The following is an 18,852-nucleotide window of genomic DNA, read 5'->3' as shown; positions in this document are numbered from 1 at the left end:
ATTGGCTGAATAGTGTGGGGGTGTGTTATTACTACAACCTATCTGACATTTAGCACTTCAAGAGGGGAAATTCCCTATGGACTTTAAATGCTGGCTCACCTCAATCATACTAGTGCCTAAGGGCTCAAACCCACTAGCATCCTAGTCTAAGCGCTAACGATTTGAAAAAGCTCTTGCTAATGCAATGCTATGGTGGATTTTTATAAAATCACATCGCTCAAGTGGGATCACACCCATAGCATTACATTAGCAAGAGCTTTTTAAATCACAACTGCTTAGTAACATACTGCTAGTGGGTTCCAGGCCTGACATTGTTTAAATTGCTGTCAGTCAGTTTTTTGACAGTCAAAGCTGTAATAGCAATGAATCCTTATAACTGGTGGCATCCTTCTCTGGGTGCCGCTGCAGGTCCACTCACCTTTAAAGGACAACTGTAACGAGCAGGGCCGGATTTGTGGCAAGCCAACCAAGGCCACTGCCTAGGGCGTCTGAGAAGAAAGGGCGACAAGCACTTACAGAATTAATAGGTGTCAGCCGCAGTACACGAATCCTGTTGGTCCGCAACTGCCCTGCTTTTTTTTGCGCAAATTGCACTAACGAGGTAAATGGAAATAAACATGGCAGCCTCCGTATACCCCCTTTTCCACCAGAAATCTTTACCTTATCTCAAATAGATCTTCGGGAGAATCTGTATGCAGGGCTGGTCCGCCCATGAAGCGGGGTGAAACAAATGCCTCAGGCGGCACTTCCGGGGTGCGGCACCCTTTCCGAGGTTGGGGGGGGGGCTGGAGGGGGTAGCGGGCAGCTAGGGGATATTGGGCACGTGACTGTCCAGACCGGTACAGCCAGTCTAACCACAGCTTCCCAGCCAATAGCAGCTGGGGAAATACACCTCCAAGTGATAAGAGCCTGTAAACTGCTGATACACTGCAGAGCGCAGGCTGCAGCCAGATCAGCAAGGAATGCAGAAGTCAGATGTGTGTACATCATTATACCACATACCAAATATAGTTATAAATGGAATATAGGACAAATGCAAGAAAATGCAGGGAAATGGCAGTGAGCTCAATCAATTTTAAAGGGACACTGTAGGGGGTCGGGGGAAAATGAGTTGAACTTACCCGGGGCTTCTAATGGTCCCCCGGAGACATCCTGTGCCCGCACAGCCACTCACCGATGCTCCGGCCCCGCCTCCGGTTCACTTCTGGAATTTCTGACTTTAACCACTTCACCACTGAGGGGTTTTACCCTCTGACCACCAGAGCAATTTTCACCTTTCAGCGCTCCGTCCATTCATTCGTCTATAACTTTATTATTACTTATCGCAATGAAATGAACTATATCTTGTTTTTTCCGCCACCAATTAGGCTTTCTTTAGGTGGGACATTATGCCAAGAATTATTTTATTCTAAATGTGTTTTAATGGGGAAAATAGGAAAATATGTGGGAAAAAATTATTATTTTCAGTTTTCGGCCATTATAGTTTTTAAATAATGCATGCTACTGTAATTAAAACCCATGAAATTTATTTGCCCATTATTCCCAATTATAAAACCGTTTAAATTATGTCCCTATCACAATGTTTGGCCCCAATATTTTATTTGGAAATAAAGGTGCATTTTTTTCAGTTTTGCATCCATCCCTAATTACAAGCCCGTAGTTTATAAAGTAACAGTGTTATACCCTCTTGACATAAATATTTAAAAAGTTCAGTCCCTAAGGTAACTATTTATGTTTTTTTTTTATTGTATATATTTTTATTTTTTTTTAAATTACAAAAAAAAAAAAATTGGGGAGTGCGGGAGGTAATGAGTTAATTTATTATGTAAAAAATTTATTTGTATGTGTAAAATGCATTAGGGTGTAGTTTACTATTTGTACACAAGATTGCCACAGTGAGTATGTTTACATGCGACCTGTAAGCGACCGGAAGGACGCTTACAGGAAGCAGTAGGAGGCTGGGAGACTCACAATGATTGCGCTGTTTCTGAAAGAAGCAGCAGATCATTGCGGGGGCTTAGATCAACGAACGGGAATGGATTTTCCCGTTCATTGATCTCCGGGCAAGCGGGCGGCGGCGTGCACGAGCGGCGGGTGCGCGCGCACGAGTGGCGGTAGCGCGGACAGCGGCGGGAGCGCGGAAGGTAAGGATTTCTCCGTCCCTGGTTTTTTAGGAGGGAAAAAAGGGACGGAGAAATTCGTACCGCCGGGGGTAAAGTGGTTAAAGTCTGAAAACCACTGCGCCTGGGTTGCCGTGTCCTCGCTCCTGCTGATGTCACCAGGAGAGTACTGCGCAGGCACCGACCATATTGAGCCTGCGCAGTACGCTCCTGGTGATGTCAGCGGTAGCGAGGACACGGTAACGCAGGCACAGTGGTTTTCAGACTTTAAAGTTTGAAATTCCAGAAGTGAACCAGAGGCGGGGCCAAAGCATTGGGGAGTGGCTGTGCGGGCGCAGGATGTCTGTGGGGGACCATTAGAAGCCCCGGGTAAGTTCAACTCATTTTCCCCAGACGCCCCTACAGTACTCCTTTTAAGATTGATTGAGCGCACTGCCATTTCCCTGCATTTGTCCTATATTCCGGGTATAAATATATTTGGTATGTGGTATAATGATGTACACACATCTGACTTCTGCATTCCTTGCTGATCTGGCTGCAGCCTGCCCTCTGCAGTGTATCAGCAGTTTACAGGCTCTTATCACTTGGAGGTGTATTTCCCCAGCTGCTATTGGCTGGGAAGCTGTGGTTAGACTGGCTGTACCGGTCTGGGCAGTCGGGCAGGTAGAGAGGAGAGCAGCCTGGTCGCAGTACTGTGTTCCCATTACTGAACAGGAGTCCTGACTTGCAGAGGATGCAGCACTGACTCAGGTGAGATAGGAATGATCACAATGAACTCACCTCTCTACCTTCACATCCTATAGCTGGCAGTCCCTAAATGGGTACTACTAGATCCATAGCTCCAGTGGCGCAGCAAGAGATCATGGGGTCCTCAGATGTAAGCAATGCCACCTGCTCTTACCCTGTAGATATGAGTTAACTGGGTAATGTACATGCTCATGCAATTAACACTGCACATAGTTCCTGGGCACTGAGACAAAGTCAGAGGGTGGAGAAACTCAGGAAAGTTAATAGGGAATACATGAAGTACCACCTAGGCCCCCTATGCTGCTATAGCTATTGCTAAGCCCCTACGTACCTCTCTATAGAGTTGTAGGGATCAGTGAACTTTTATTCCAGTGTGTGAGACTGATACGGCCATCATGTCACACTTGAACCTAAAGGACAACTGAAGTGAGAGGAATATGGAGGCTGCCATATTTATTTCCTTTTAAACAATACCAGTTGCTAGGCAGCATATTTGATGCTGGTCTATTTGGCTGCAATAGTGTCTGAATCACTCCAGAAACAAGCATGCAGTCTAATCCAGTCAGATCTGACAATATCGTGAGAAACGCCTGATCTGCTGCATGCTTGTTGACACATTTAGATTACGCTTTTCTCCAGGCGTACTTGAAGCGCTCCTGGGCTGCAGCCACTTGGGTGACCAATATCGTTTGGGAGTCTTGCCCAAAGACTCCGCACTGTTTCACATACTGGCTTGAGAGCCTGCCCCCACTCTACTGTTGTGTCCACTTTTGTCTCATTTGCAGAAGCTGTAAGGGTCCGTTCACACTTACAACCGCAAAACGCCGGCGATTACCGCAGGCGTTTTGCGGGAGTGATTTTTTTCGTGATTAACGCAGAAAAATCACTGGACACTGTAGCGGTTTGGGAGCGATCGCAATTAGTGGTTCTATACATGCTAATTGTGATCGCTCCGGAAATCGCCGGCAAACCGCTGCATGTAACACGTTTGCGGTTAACGCTAACTGCAAACGCGGCAGTGAGAACACTGTCATAGTGTTACATGTGCTAGCGGTTTTTAAAAACCGCTAGTGGTTTGCCTTGAGCGGGAATCGCGTGATTCCCGCTCAAGTGAGAACGAGCCCTAACATTGATGTGTTGCTGAAAAGCAGGCACACCTGTGCTAGTGGGCTCAGGCACTGAGCAGGCCGGTTCAATGGGCCAATCAAAATTGTGTGTGTAGACAAACCCTTAAGCCTGGTACACACTTTCAATTTTGATAGTCCAATAACTGACCAATTTTACCACCTCCATGTAGTATGAGGGTTACCAACACAAACCTGCTCATGGTATTCACTAGTTGTTTACCCTCATACTACATGGAGATGGTAAAATTGGTCAGTGATTGACCAATCATAATTGAAAGTGTGTATCAGGCTTTAGAAATGCCCTGCCAGTGGGTCCCAGACCTCAAAGTGCTTAGTAAGGCCTCTTTTCCACGGGCAGTTGAACTGTGTGCTCAGCAAGCAGTTACCAGGCAGCAACAAGCAGTTACCAGGCAGCAGTGAGCAGTTACCACACAGCCGTGAGCAGTTGTGAGAGTTTGAGAGGCATTTTACTGCCTATCAACTGTTTGTGGAAAAGAGGCCTTAGAAACTGTGTTTTGATAACAGTAGTAGTAATTAGGATCTCAGTAGCTGTAACTTGTAGCAGTAACTTAAAGGTCAGGGTCACACTTAGCAGAATCACACGAGTTTTCCAATATGTTCTATGGGGAAAACTGATGCGATTCTGCTAAGTGTGACCCTCCCTGGCCAAAGAGAACCTGAAGTGAGAGGGATATGAGATGCCCCATGGATCATCCAGAAACATCCCTCTATGCTGGTAAGTATCCACCAACGTTTACATTAAAACATGCATCGGATCAAAGTGGAGCTGTCTCCAAGCATTGACTAATGGAGCAGCATTGCTCATGTTTGCCCCTATGGAATCACTGATCCTGGGCTCCATACCCCTCTCACTTCAGTTTCCCCTTACAGGCACTCAATTACTGCTGCCTGAAATTATAGTCAGCGACCATTTTGGGTGGCAGTCTAGGAACTGTTGTACAGACAAGCTACTTGGTTTTCTGCCAAGCAACCTAATTTGTTCTATGTAAAGGGGTAGTTTGCAGGAAGTAGAGAAGACATGGAGGAGGGGAGAGGAAGAATGGGAGATGCCCCTGTTAGTCCTTGTTCACATTGCGTTCTGACCACGTTCGCGTTGGGCTTTTTTTTATGTGATTTTTTTTCCGATTCCTGGCACCTGGGTGGGCGATGCTTTTTTGTGGAAAGCGCTTTTCCAGAGCGGTTTTTAATTCATTCCCTGACACAAGTCAGGAAGTGAGCTCTTTGACTCAGAAAATAATAAATACAATGTATTTATTCTTAAAAACGCAATCGCTGCACAAAGCGATTTTGTGAGTGTTTTTTCTCCTATACCTTCCATTGAGGCGGAATCGCCTCATAAATGGTACAGGCAGCGCTTTGCTGAGCGGATCGGAAATGAACCGCTCAGATGTGAACTCTCTCATAGAGAATCATTGCACAATCGCTTAAAAAAAATCAGAAAGCGCCTCAAAAAGCGCCTCTAGTGTGAACGAAGCCCAACAGAGACATTTTATGAGGGCATATGGTTGGAATTAACGACATCCAAATCCCCCGCAATTCTGAATACATTTGAAATTTTGCATATTCTAAGTTCGCATTGTGAAATCCCAAAGTTGCAATTTATTGCGAATATGTTTTTGCATAGAATTTTTTTCACAGAATCTTCCCATTCATATCCCTTGAGTAGTGATGCTCAAATACCCCTTTTTAAAATTCGAGTTTGGTCGAATTCGAATAGTAAATTATTCGAGGTCAGTCGAATATTCGAGTCGAATAATTTTTACTATTCGATTCGACCTCGGAATTCGAGCTCACTATTCGAGTCGGTATTCGAGCTCACTATTCGAGCTGACTATTCGAATTGGCCTTAAATAGCTTCCAACACTTGTTTTGAGGGTGAATGATGCAAGAAACATCTTTTTTTCCAAGTAACAACAGCAAGTGATTATGTGGGGATGTTACTTTAAAAAAAAATGTGGAAAGAGAAGTTGTGTCCTAAATTTTGTTCAGTAGTGTTACTGTATATACTTGTTCTTCTTCTTCTTTATCTTTCTTCTTCTTCTAGATCTTCTTCTTCTATATCTTCTTCTTCTTCTTCTTCTTCTTCTTCTTCTTCATCATCTTCTTCTTCATCTTCTTCATCTTCTTCTTCATCTTCATCTTCATCTTCTTCTTCATCTTCATCTTCTTCATCTTCTTCTTCTTCTTCATCTTCTTCTTCTTCTTCATCTTCTTCTTCTTCATCTTCTTCTTCTTCATCTTCTTCATCTTCTTCTTCTTCATCTTCTTCATCTTCTTCTTCTTCTTCTTCATCTTCTTCTTCTTCATCTTCTTCTTCTTCATCTTCTTCATCTTCTTCTTCTTTTTCATCTTCTTTTTCATCTTCTTCTTCATCTTCTTCTTCTTCATCTTCTTCATCTTCTTCATCTTCTTCTTCTTTTTCATCTTCTTCTTCATCATCTTCACGTATTTCTCTTTTCAATTTTTTTTTAAAGAAATGCAGCTATTTTTGAGCGTAACAAATAGCTGGTGGGCGCACGCATGTTGGAAGCGCCATTGTATGTGCTCCCTGGCAGTGGAAACACAAAGACAGCAGGAGGTAAATTCAGCAGCAGGAGGAGGAGGATGAGTGTGTGGCAGCAGGCAGTCAATGAGGCAGGCAGCTCGCCGTGACATAATAGCCCTGGTACCTAGCGGTGATACCAGGGCTGTAAATAAACACAACAGGAGGTCCCAGACAGCGGTCGTGCAGCCCACATTGTGTCCAATACACAACTGGGACAACACAGTTTTCAACCCGGGCACCTCAGAAAAATTAAACCTTTTTTTTTTTTTAATGGTTTTTTGGTTTTTGGTTTTACAACCAATATAGCTATTGTTTGACGTAATAGCTGGTGGCAGAGTGGCAGCAGAAGAAGGTAATTCTGTGTACCCTGGCAGTGGGAAACACAGACAGACAGCAGCAGCAGGAGGAGGAATGGAGGAGTAGGCGAGCAGCTATTGTTTGACGTAATAGCTGGTGGCAGAGTGGCAGCAGAAGGTAAATCATCTGTGTACCCTGGCAGTGGGAAACACAGACAGACAGCAGCAGCAGCAGCAGGAGGAGGTGTGGAGGAGCAGTGTGAGTGTGGCAGCAGGTAGGCAGCGTGACATAATAGCCCTGGTACCTAGCGGTGATACCAGGGCTGTAAATAAACACAACAGGAGGTCCCAGACAGCGGTCGTGCAGCCCACATTGTGTCCAATACACAACTGGGACAACACAGTTTTCAACCCGGGCACCTCAGAAAAATTAAACCTTTTTTTTTTTTAATGGTTTTTTGGTTTTTGGTTTTACAACCAATATAGCTATTGTTTGACGTAATAGCTGGTGGCAGAGTGGCAGCAGAAGAAGGTAATGCTGTGTACCCTGGCAGTGGGAAACACAGACAGACAGCAGCAGCAGGAGGAGGAATGGAGGAGTAGGCGAGCAGCTATTGTTTGACGTAATAGCTGGTGGCAGAGTGGCAGCAGAAGGTAAATCATCTGTGTACCCTGGCAGTGGGAAACACAGACAGACAGCAGCAGCAGCAGCAGGAGGAGGTGTGGAGGAGCAGTGTGAGTGTGGCAGCAGGTAGGCAGCGTGACATAATAGCCCTGGTACCTAGCGGTGATACCAGGGCTGTAAATAAACACAACAGGAGGTCCCAGACAGCGGTCGTGCAGCCCACATTGTGTCCAATACACAACTGGGACAACACAGTTTTCAACCCGGGCACCTCCGAAAAATTAAACCTTTTTTTTTTTTTAATGGTTTTTTGGTTTTTGGTTTTACAACCAATATAGCTATTGTTTGACGTAATAGCTGGTGGCAGAGTGGCAGCAGAAGAAGGTAATGCTGTGTACCCTGGCAGTGGGAAACACAGACAGACAGCAGCAGCAGGAGGAGGAATGGAGGAGTAGGCGAGCAGCTATTGTTTGACGTAATAGCTGGTGGCAGAGTGGCAGCAGAAGGTAAATCATCTGTGTACCCTGGCAGTGGGAAACACAGACAGACAGCAGCAGCAGCAGCAGGAGGAGGTGTGGAGGAGCAGTGTGAGTGTGGCAGCAGGTAGGCAGCGTGACATAATAGCCCTGGTACCTAGCGGTGATACCAGGGCTGTAAATAAACACAACAGGAGGTCCCAGACAGCGGTCGTGCAGCCCACATTGTGTCCAATACACAACTGGGACAACACAGTTTTCAACCCGGGCACCTCAGAAAAATTAAACCTTTTTTTTTTTTTAATGGTTTGTTTGGGTTTTGGTTTTGCAACCAATATAGCTATTGTTTGACGTAATAGCTGGTGGCAGAGTGGCAGCAGAAGAAGGTAATTCTGTGTACCCTGGCAGTGGGAAACACAGACAGACAGCAGCAGCAGGAGGAGGAATGGAGGAGTAGGCGAGCAGCTATTGTTTGACGTAATAGCTGGTGGCAGAGTGGCAGCAGAAGGTAAATCATCTGTGTACCCTGGCAGTGGGAAACACAGACAGACAGCAGCAGCAGCAGCAGGAGGAGGTGTGGAGGAGCAGTGTGAGTGTGGCAGCAGGTAGGCAGCGTGACATAATAGCCCTGGTACCTAGCGGTGATACCAGGGCTGTAAATAAACACAACAGGAGGTCCCAGACAGCGGTCGTGCAGCCCACATTGTGTCCAATACACAACTGGGACAACACAGTTTTCAACCCGGGCACCTCCGAAAAATTAAACCTTTTATTTTTTTTAATGGTTTGTTTGGTTTTGGTTTTGCAACCAATATAGCTATTGTTTGACGTAATAGCTGGTGGCAGAGTGGCAGCAGAAGAAGGTAATTCTGTGTACCCTGGCAGTGGGAAACACAGACAGACAGCAGAAGGGCAGTACACAGCAGCCCACTGTAGGTGTAAAATGTGTGGCTGCAGGCGACGTAATAGTCAAAGTGAACCAGGCTGGCTTAGTAAGCAGGAGCCAGGAGGTGGTAAAGGGTGGTAAGGCACATTAACGATGGTTCCGGCAGCCAGTTCATGTCCCCCTCTCGCCGACAACAGGGGCCAGGAACTCGCCTTCCACCCACGCCTGGTTCATCTTGAGAAACGTCAGTCTGTCCACAGACTTGTGAGACAGACGTGAGCGTTTCTCGGTGACCACGCCACCAGCTGCACTGAAGCAGCGCTCGGACAGCACGCTGGAAGGGGGGCAGGACAGCACTTCCAGGGCGTACTGCGCCAGCTCGCTCCAGATCTCCATGCGCTTGACCCAATACTCCATGGGATCAACAGGGGCATCGCTGTCAAGCCCGCTGTACGACCCCATGTAGTCAGCCACCATGCGGGTCAGGCGCTGGCTGTGACCGGAGGAGGATGCTGCTGCATGCATCTCCTCTCTAGTCACTGCTGCCGGAGCCTCTACAGTCCTGTAGAGCTCGTGGCTGAGAGACAGCAGGTCTGTGGGGCGCTTGCTGCTGCTGGATGCAGGCACCTGCTGCTGCCTCTGTGCTGGCTGCTGGACAGTGGGGGTGGAAGGCTGGGGGAAGGCTTCCTCCAAGCGCTCAACAAGGGCCTGCTGCAAGCTCCTTATTTGTTGCGCTGGGTCTCCTCCTGCAGGCGGCAGGAACTGGCTCAACTTCCCCTTGAGGCGTGGGTCCAACATCATGCTGATCCAGATGTCCTCCCTCTGCTTCATCTGGATCACCCTGGGGTCCCTGCGCAGGCACGTCAGCATGTGCGCTGCCATTGGGAAGAGGCGGGCCACGTCTGCTGGCACATCGACGTCAGTGCTGTCCTCATCCTCCTCCTCTGCCGCCTCATCCTCTCTCCACCCCCGCACCAACTCAGCTGCGCTGTGCTGATCCCCCTCATCAGCAGCCAGGTCAGGGACCTCCACCAAGTCCTCCTCCTCCTCCCCCTCAGAGGTGGACTGCGCAGCTGGTTGCCGCTCCTGCTGGTCCAAGGCTGCCGCTCCCTGTTCCAGCAAAGCATCGAGGGCCCTGTTCAGCAGAGAAACCAGGGGCACCCACTCGCAGACCATAGCATGGTCCCTGCTCACCATGTTTGTGGCCTGCAGGAAGGGAGCCAGCACAAAGCACACCTGCTGCATGTGCCTCCAGTCATCATCGGGGACAATGGACGGGATGTTGCTGGTCTTGTCCCTTCTCTGAGCTGCGGAAACAGTGGCCAGGGCAAGGTACTGGTTGACAGCGTGCCTCTGTTCAACCAGACGCTCCAACATCGCCAGGGTGGAGTTCCAGCGAGTCGGAACGTCAAGGATCAGCCGATGGCGTGGCAGATCCAGCTCCTTTTGCACGTCTTCCAGGCTCGCACAGGCTGCAGCCGAGCGCCGGAAGTGACGCACAACATTCCTTGCCGTTTCCAGCAGTTCGCCCATCCCCTGGTAGGTGCGCAGGAACTTCTGCACCACCAGGTTCAGCACGTGGGCAAGACAGGGGATGTGGGTCAGGTTTCCCCTGTCTATTGCGGCAACCAGATTGGCCCCATTGTCGGCCACCACCTCTCCGACTCTGAGGCCTCTGGGGGTCAGCCAAATCCTCTCCTGCTCCTGGAGTTTGGCCAACACATGGGTTGCCGTCAGCTTGGTCTTCCCAAGGCTGACCAAGTGCAGCAGCGCTTGGCAGTGGCGGGCCTTCACGCTGCTGCTGAGGCGGGGGGTTTGGCCAGGTGTGCCGGAGGATGGCAGAGGATCGGAGGAACCTGCTGCAGTTCCCCTGACCCTGCGGGGTGGCACCACCCACTGTGTTGCTGCTGCTGCTGTGCCCGCTGCTGCTCTCCCATCCTCACCCCCTTCCACCAAGCTGACCCAGTGGACAGTGAAGGACAGGTAGCGGCCTGTCCCGAAGCGGCTGCTCCAGGAGTCCATGGTGACGTGGACCCTTTCACCAACCGCGTGCTCCAGCCCTCGCTCCACATTGGCCATCACAAAGCGGTGCAGTGCAGGAATGGCCTTGCGGGCAAAGAAGTGTCTGCTGGGGAGCTGCCAGTCTGGGGCTGCGCAAGCAAGCAGCGCACGAATGTCGCTCCCCTCCTGCACGAGCGTGTACGGCAGGAGTTGGGAGCACATGGCCCGTGCCAGCAAGCCGTTCAGCTGCCGCACGCGACGGCTGCTGGGAGGCAGAGCCCTAACCACCCCCTGGAAGGACTCGCTCAAAAGGCTCTGGCGTGGCCTTTTGCTGGCACGGGAATCAGCAGACACAGCGGAGGAGGCCACTGAGGACTGGCTGCCAGAACAGGCCTCAGTGTCGGCGGCAGGAGTTGCAGAGGGGGGAGGAGCAGTGCGTTTCCGCACACCTGCTGGTGCTGCTGGAGGAGCAGGAGGGCGGGTGGCTGCTGTTGCTGCTGCTGCTGCTGAAGGCTGTGCAGTGATGGGTGTGGTGCCACTGCCAGCACCAGATGCCTTCAGCCTCTGGAACTCCTCATGCTGGTGGAAATGTTTAGCCGCAAGGTGGTTGATGAGCGAGCTGGTGCAGAACTTTAAGGGGTCTGCACCTCTGCTCAACTTCCGCTGACAGTGGTTGCAAGTGGCGTACTTGCTGTACACAGTGGGCATGGTGAAATATCGCCAGATTGGTGACTTAAACATCCCCCTACGGCATGGAAGCGCTGCTGCCTGTCTCCCTGTGGTGGTTGGGGGGGGGGCTTGGGGGGCTTGGGTGCGGCTGGTGGTGGTACTGGCAGATGCTGCTGCTGCTGCTGCTGAGCCTGAGACACCAGCAGGCTGTGGGACCTGCCTACTGCTGCTGCCAATGCTTGCAATGATGCGCCTCCTTGCAAGGCCCACAAGAGCATCCTCCTCCTCCTCCTCAGAGCTGCTGAGGACGACATCCCCTGGAGGTGGTGGCACCCAGTCTCTGTCTGTCACCGGGTCATCATCATCCTCCCCCTCCTGAAACATGTCCTGCTGGGATGAGGACCCCCCAAACTCCTCTCCTGATGCATGGATGGGCTGCTTGACTGTCGCCACAGTCTTGCTGTCCAATCCCTCATCCCCCAAAGTGCCCATCAGCATCTCCTCCTCAAGATCGCCAACAACAGCAGACAATTTACTCATGATGCCTGGGGTCAAAAGACTGCTGAATGACAGGTCGGCAAGTGACGGTGAACTGGCCTCCTCCCCAGACCCTGCTGGGCGGCTGCTGCGAACAGGGGTGGTGGTGGTGGTGGTGGTGAGGGTGGAGGCCTCGGATGCAGAGCTGATGGCGGGCTGCTCATCCTCCGTCATGAGTTGCACCACAGTGTCTGCATCCTTTTCCTCAATGGGACGTTTCCGACCCGGCTGGAGGAAAATGGGAGCAGGTGCTACACGCTGCTGCTGCTGTGTCTCTGCAGCGTGAGTTGCAGATGCTCCTGCTGGGCGGCGCCCAAGGCGTCCACGGCCAGTGGCTATGGGAGGAATGTTAGCCACTGACGCTGCTGCTGCTGCTGCGGAACTGTGCATGGTGGCGCGCCCGCGGCCGCGGCTTGCCACAATGCTGCTCCCTCTCCTCCTGATTCCCTTGCTGCCCTTCCCCTTGCCCAAACCGCGCTGGCTGCCACTTCCAGACATCTTCAATGTTTTGGGCGTATAGAGAAAAGTTTTTTAAAAGGGCGGCTGAAAAGTGGGGTACTTTAATGGCGTGGGTTGGTTGGTGAGGTGACTGAGTGAGTGTCCCCTAGTACAGTAAGTAAGTAGTAACAGTCAGGAAGTACAACTAGCAGTTACAATAATCAGTAGTAATCACAAGTAAATTTAGTGTGTGTACACTCAGACAGTGAGTGCACGCACGCAGGAGCTAGTAGCCTATGGACAGTGACTGAATGTCCTAGACTCCTAGTACAGTAAGAGTAAGTAGTAACAGTAAGTAGAACTAACTAATTACGATAATCAATCAGCGATCAGAAGGAAATAGAGTGTGTGTTGTGTGTGTACACTCAGACAGTGAGTGCACACACGCAGGAGCTAGTAGCCTATGAACACAGTGACTGAGTGTCCTAGACTCCTAGTACAGTAAGAGTAAGTAGTAACAGTAAGTAGAACTAACTAATTACAATAATCAATCAGCGATCAGAAGGAAATGGAGTGTGGGTGTGTGTACACTCAGACAGTGAGTGCACGCACGCAGGAGCTAGTAGCCTATGAACACAGTGACTGAGTGTCCTAGACTCCTAGTACAGTAAGAGTAAGTAGTAACAGTAAGTAGAACTAACTAATTACAATAATCAATCAGCGATCAGAAGGAAATGGAGTGTGGGTGTGTGTACACTCAGACAGTGAGTGCACGCACGCAGGAGCTAGTAGCCTATGAACACAGTGACTGAGTGTCCTAGACTCCTAGTACAGTAAGAGTAAGTAGTAACAGTAAGTAGAACTAACTAATTACAATAATCAATCAGCGATCAGAAGGAAATGGAGTGTGGGTGTGTGTACACTCAGACAGTGAGTGACCGCACGCAGGAGCTAGTAGCCTATGGACAGTGACTGAGTGTCCTAGACTCCTAGTACAGTAAGAGTAACTAGTAACAGTAAGTAGAACTAACTAATTACAATAATCAATCAGCGATCAGAAGGAAATGGAGTGTGGGTGTGTGTACACTCAGACAGTGAGTGCACGCACGCAGGAGCTAGTAGCCTATGAACACAGTGACTGAGTGTCCTAGACTCCTAGTACAGTAAGAGTAAGTAGTAACAGTAAGTAGAACTAACTAATTACAATAATCAATCAGCGATCAGAAGGAAATGGAGTGTGGGTGTGTGTACACTCAGACAGTGAGTGCACGCACGCAGGAGCTAGTAGCCTATGAACACAGTGACTGAGTGTCCTAGACTCCTAGTACAGTAAGAGTAAGTAGTAACAGTAAGTAGAACTAACTAATTACAATAATCAATCAGCGATCAGAAGGAAATGGAGTGTGGGTGTGTGTACACTCAGACAGTGAGTGCACGCACGCAGGAGCTAGTAGCCTATGAACACAGTGACTGAGTGTCCTAGACTCCTAGTACAGTAAGAGTAAGTAGTAACAGTAAGTAGAACTAACTAATTACAATAATCAATCAGCGATCAGAAGGAAATGGAGTGTGGGTGTGTGTACACTCAGACAGTGAGTGACCGCACGCAGGAGCTAGTAGCCTATGGACAGTGACTGAGTGTCCTAGACTCCTAGTACAGTAAGAGTAAGTAGTAACAGTAAGTAGAACTAACTAATTACAATAATCAATCAGCGATCAGAAGGAAATGGAGTGTGGGTGTGTGTACACTCAGACAGTGAGTGCACGCACGCAGGAGCTAGTAGCCTATGAACACAGTGACTGAGTGTCCTAGACTCCTAGTACAGTAAGAGTAAGTAGTAACAGTAAGAAGAACTAACTAATTACAATAATCAATCAGCGATCAGAAGGAAATGGAGTGTGGGTGTGTGTACACTCAGACAGTGAGTGCACGCACGCAGGAGCTAGTAGCCTATGAACACAGTGACTGAGTGTCCTAGACTCCTAGTACAGTAAGAGTAAGTAGTAACAGTAAGTAGAACTAACTAATTACAATAATCAATCAGCGATCAGAAGGGTGTGTGTACACTCAGACAGTGAGTGCACGCACGCAGGAGCTAGTAGCCTATGAACACAGTGACTGAGTGTCCTAGACTCCTAGTACAGTAAGAGTAAGTAGTAACAGTAAGAAGAACTAACTAATTACAATAATCAATCAGCGATCAGAAGGAAATGGAGTGTGGGTGTGTGTACACTCAGACAGTGAGTGCACGCACGCAGGAGCTAGTAGCCTATGAACACAGTGACTGAGTGTCCTAGACTCCTAGTACAGTAAGAGTAACTAGTAACAGTAAGTAGAACTAACTAATTACAATAATCAATCAGCGATCAGAAGGAAATGGAGTGTGGGTGTGTGTACACTCAGACAGTGAGTGCACGCACGCAGGAGCTAGTAGCCTATGAACACAGTGACTGAGTGTCCTAGACTCCTAGTACAGTAAGAGTAACTAGTAACAGTAAGTAGAACTAACTAATTACAATAATCAATCAGCGATCAGAAGGAAATGGAGTGTGGGTGTGTGTACACTCAGACAGTGAGTGCACGCACGCAGGAGCTAGTAGCCTATGAACACAGTGACTGAGTGTCCTAGACTCCTAGTACAGTAAGAGTAAGTAGTAACAGTAAGAAGAACTAACTAATTACAATAATCAATCAGCGATCAGAAGGAAATGGAGTGTGGGTGTGTGTACACTCAGACAGTGAGTGCACGCACGCAGGAGCTAGTAGCCTATCAACACAGTGACTGAGTGTCCTAGACTCCTAGTACAGTAAGAGTAAGTAGTAACAGTAAGTAGAACTAACTAATTACAATAATCAATCAGCGATCAGAAGGAAATGGAGTGTGGGTGTGTGTACACTCAGACAGTGAGTGCACGCACGCAGGAGCTAGTAGCCTATGAACACAGTGACTGAGTGTCCTAGACTCCTAGTACAGTAAGAGTAAGTAGTAACAGTAAGTAGAACTAACTAATTACAATAATCAATCAGCGATCAGAAGGAAATAGAGTGTGGGTGGTGTGTGTACACTCAGACAGTGAGTGACCGCACGCAGGAGCTAGTAGCCTATGAACACAGTGACTGAGTGTCCTAGACTCCTAGTACAGTAAGAGTAAGTAGTAACAGTAAGTAGAACTAACTAATTACGATAATCAATCAGCGATCAGAAGGAAATGGAGTGTGGGTGTGTGTACACTCAGACAGTGAGTGCACGCACGCAGGAGCTAGTAGCCTATGGACAGTGACCGAGTGTCCTAGACTCCTAGTACAGTAAGAGTAAGTAGTAACAGTAAGTACAACTAACTAATTACGATAATCAATCAGCGATCAGAAGGAAATAGAGTGTGTGTTGTGTGTGTACACTCAGACAGTGAGTGCAGTGCGCACACGCAGGAGCTAGTAGCCTATATGAACAGTGACAGTGAGTGTCCCTACGGGTACAGTAAGAGTAAGTAGTAAGTAAGTACAACTAAATAACAATAATCTATCAGTAATCAGAAGGAAATAGAGTGTGTGTACACACAGACAGTGAGTGAGTGCACACACGCAGGAGCTAGCTAGTAGCCTATAAACAGTGACAGTCAGTGAGTGTCCTACTCCTAGTACAGTATAACTACAATACTATTAGTAAAGGACAGCAGAAATACTGGTATAGATGAGAGAAATAAACAGAGGACAGCTGCCCACAGAGGCAAGGCCCCCCTGAGGCCTAAACCTGTAAGCTTGCAGCAGCTGCCTGTCTCTAATGTAACACACAAGCTACTAACTAAAATACAATGTCTATCTAACTAACAACAATATAGGTGTATATGGCAGGTGTAGGTGAGCAAAAACGCTAGGTAAATGATCACAATAGAGCACTTGCTAAGCCAAAGCACAAAGGAGCAACTCTCTCTCTGTACAAGTCTCAGGCAAGCATGGAGAAACGGAACATGGCGGCCGCTATTTATAGGGTAGGGGCTGGCCAGGGTCCCCCTCTGTGATTGGCTGCCGTCAGAGGGCCTGGGAGCCCTCTGATTGGCTCTAAGGACATCAATCTGGGCTATGACGCTATTCGAGCTTGGTACCGAGCTCGAATAGCGCCGGGTTGCTCGAATAGCTCGAATAGTGAATGGGCTATTCGAGTGTACTCGGATAGCCCATTCGAATAGCTCCAGCTATTCGGAGCTCGAATAGCTGGAAAAGAGCTCGAATATTCGAGCTACTCGAATATTCGAGCTCTGCTGAGCACCACTGCCCTTGAGTATGTTTAGTAAACATTTTCACTATTTATTCAAGAACAAGTTCGTAGCAAATGTTAATCCTGACTTATGCATCAGAATTTCACAATTTCAAGTTGAAATTCTCCTGACAAGTCAATTCTGAACATTTGGTGAAATCCCTAGTTAGAAGTATAACCAAGTAGTTGGCCATGATCCAGCAGTGTCTGACCACTTATATTTATGTACTTTGGCATAAACAGTCTTCTCTGATCACGCATTTCTCTTTCCAGAAAATGGATCTTCCAGAAATTCCATCTAGAAGCCAACAGGGTGTAACGTCTCCAAAGTCTGGGGAAACAAATGGGCTGACCCCAGGCTCTGAAGAACACTCTACTGCTGAAGCGGACAAGCGATCAGACAGACAGGGCTTGGACCATGTAGAGAACTTTAGTTTGGTGAACAAAGACGACCAGTACAAAGGTGACACTTTCCAATTCATTTTTATTGATGAAGGAACGGAGGTTGGCACTTCTAGTGGAGCTATTTTAAACAGTTTTCAAAAAAGTTTGATTAATGGTGCAGGTGGTGGTCTTAATGACTGTAATGCACCATTTCGTAATACAGATGTCTGTAAAACCTTAATTGAAGGCACAAAGAGGAAGTTCACAGTAGACCTAGTTCCAGAAGCCACTGCATCTATCCATCATGTACCAACTACTTTGCAAGGTGGTGACCATGATGGCATAATACCAGCATACCATGATGGCACCAGTGAGGCCAGTCATTGTCTGGTTAACCAAGTAACCGTTCAAGACTTGCCAGAGACTTTTAGTTCTTTCAGTTCTCAAGAGGAAATTCATAAAAATTCGGTTGGAAACACTGAAGGACTGGAGGTTGAGGAACTTCAAGATCTTCTTAATGAGGATGAGCGTTTTGAGCGGGAATGTCCTATTTGCACGGAACTCTACGATGCTAGCAACCATAAACAGTCCTTACTCAACTGCAATCATGTCTTCTGTGACAACTGCATTCAAACAATGGTCAACAAAGCCAGTCTGGCCAACCTTGGCCGAGTGACTTGTCCGCTTTGTCGGCAGACGAGTCCGATGATGGAGTGTGAGATTCGCAGGATGCAGGAGCAGATGATGGAAAGTGGTGGGAACTGCGTTCAGCAGAGATATGACGTATCTGTAGAACCTCTGGTCAGGAGGCCTGGCCTGTGTGGAACTCTGGAGTATAGGTTCCGGGAACGCGTTCAAAATGGGCGCCTATTCCTTATGTGTCCTTGTATCCGAAATCAACAAAGATTGGTGAACAGACTGGACAGGCTGGAGCAGCGTTGCCGGTGTTTGTACCTTTGTGCTTTGGTGTTTTTAATGTTTTCTGAGTATTTTTTCTTTTTGTTCCTCTTCGTGCCAATTGTTATTTTTATTCTTATGATTGTTTTCGGAAAGTAGAACAGCTAACTTTTAATAGTTTACTAAAAGTTCTGTTGCGCCTTCTTACCCTGTAAAAGTGTATCTCTAATCCAGCCAGATGAAAATGGTTTTGGGCCATAGCATGATGCAGGGGGGCATAACTACAAGTGACTGGGGGTCACAACAAAACTCTGATGGGTTCCCCTCAAATGTTCACCCTCCTTCCCTTCTCTCCTTCCCTTGGTGACCTCCACAGCCTGGAGGCCTATCTGCCAGCGGTCCTATAAGAAATGTGGCAGTCATGATCCCCCACCCATACCAACTGTGGCCACAACAACCTGTAGGATGGACTTCTAGATCGGAGGGAGAGTAGCTGGGCTCCCCCTATAGTTACGTGTCTGGCATTGTGGCATCTGCAGCTCTCTGCCCAGCCTCCCTTCTCATCCCCTCACTTCTGCTGAGTCATACTGTCTACTCTCTGTGTACAGAAGAGACCGCTGCTCTGTGTGTTCAGAGCTATCCGCAGAGGATTGTAAATACCAGAGAAGACAGCATGACTCATTGGATAATAACAGCGCAGGAGATTTTGGTGCAGCCGGCGCCACCATAGACCGTAATAGGAATTACGGCTACAGCAGCGCACACCGAGTAACTTCAGTGCCGACAGAAGACGGAGCTAAAGTTATTTTTAAAACACTGTAATTCGT

General features: G+C 48.2%; 1 protein-coding gene across 1 annotated transcript; it reads left to right on the top strand.

The window, feature by feature from the left end:
• The first annotated feature begins 4,665 nt into the window (after window positions 1–4,665).
• On the top strand, window positions 4,666–18,184 carry LOC137527465 (ring finger protein-like). Its single transcript, XM_068247978.1, has 2 exons — window positions 4,666–4,730; window positions 17,018–18,184. The coding sequence occupies exons 1-2, from the start codon at window positions 4,725–4,727 to the stop codon at window positions 18,182–18,184; spliced, it is 1,173 nt and encodes a 390-aa protein (XP_068104079.1). The 5' UTR covers window positions 4,666–4,724.
• Window positions 18,185–18,852: the final 668 nt, after the last annotated feature.

Source organism: Hyperolius riggenbachi, chromosome 8, assembly GCF_040937935.1.
Source record: "Hyperolius riggenbachi isolate aHypRig1 chromosome 8, aHypRig1.pri, whole genome shotgun sequence".
Lineage (NCBI taxonomy): Eukaryota > Metazoa > Chordata > Amphibia > Anura > Hyperoliidae > Hyperolius > Hyperolius riggenbachi.
This window is presented reverse-complemented; position numbering and strand designations above follow the sequence as displayed.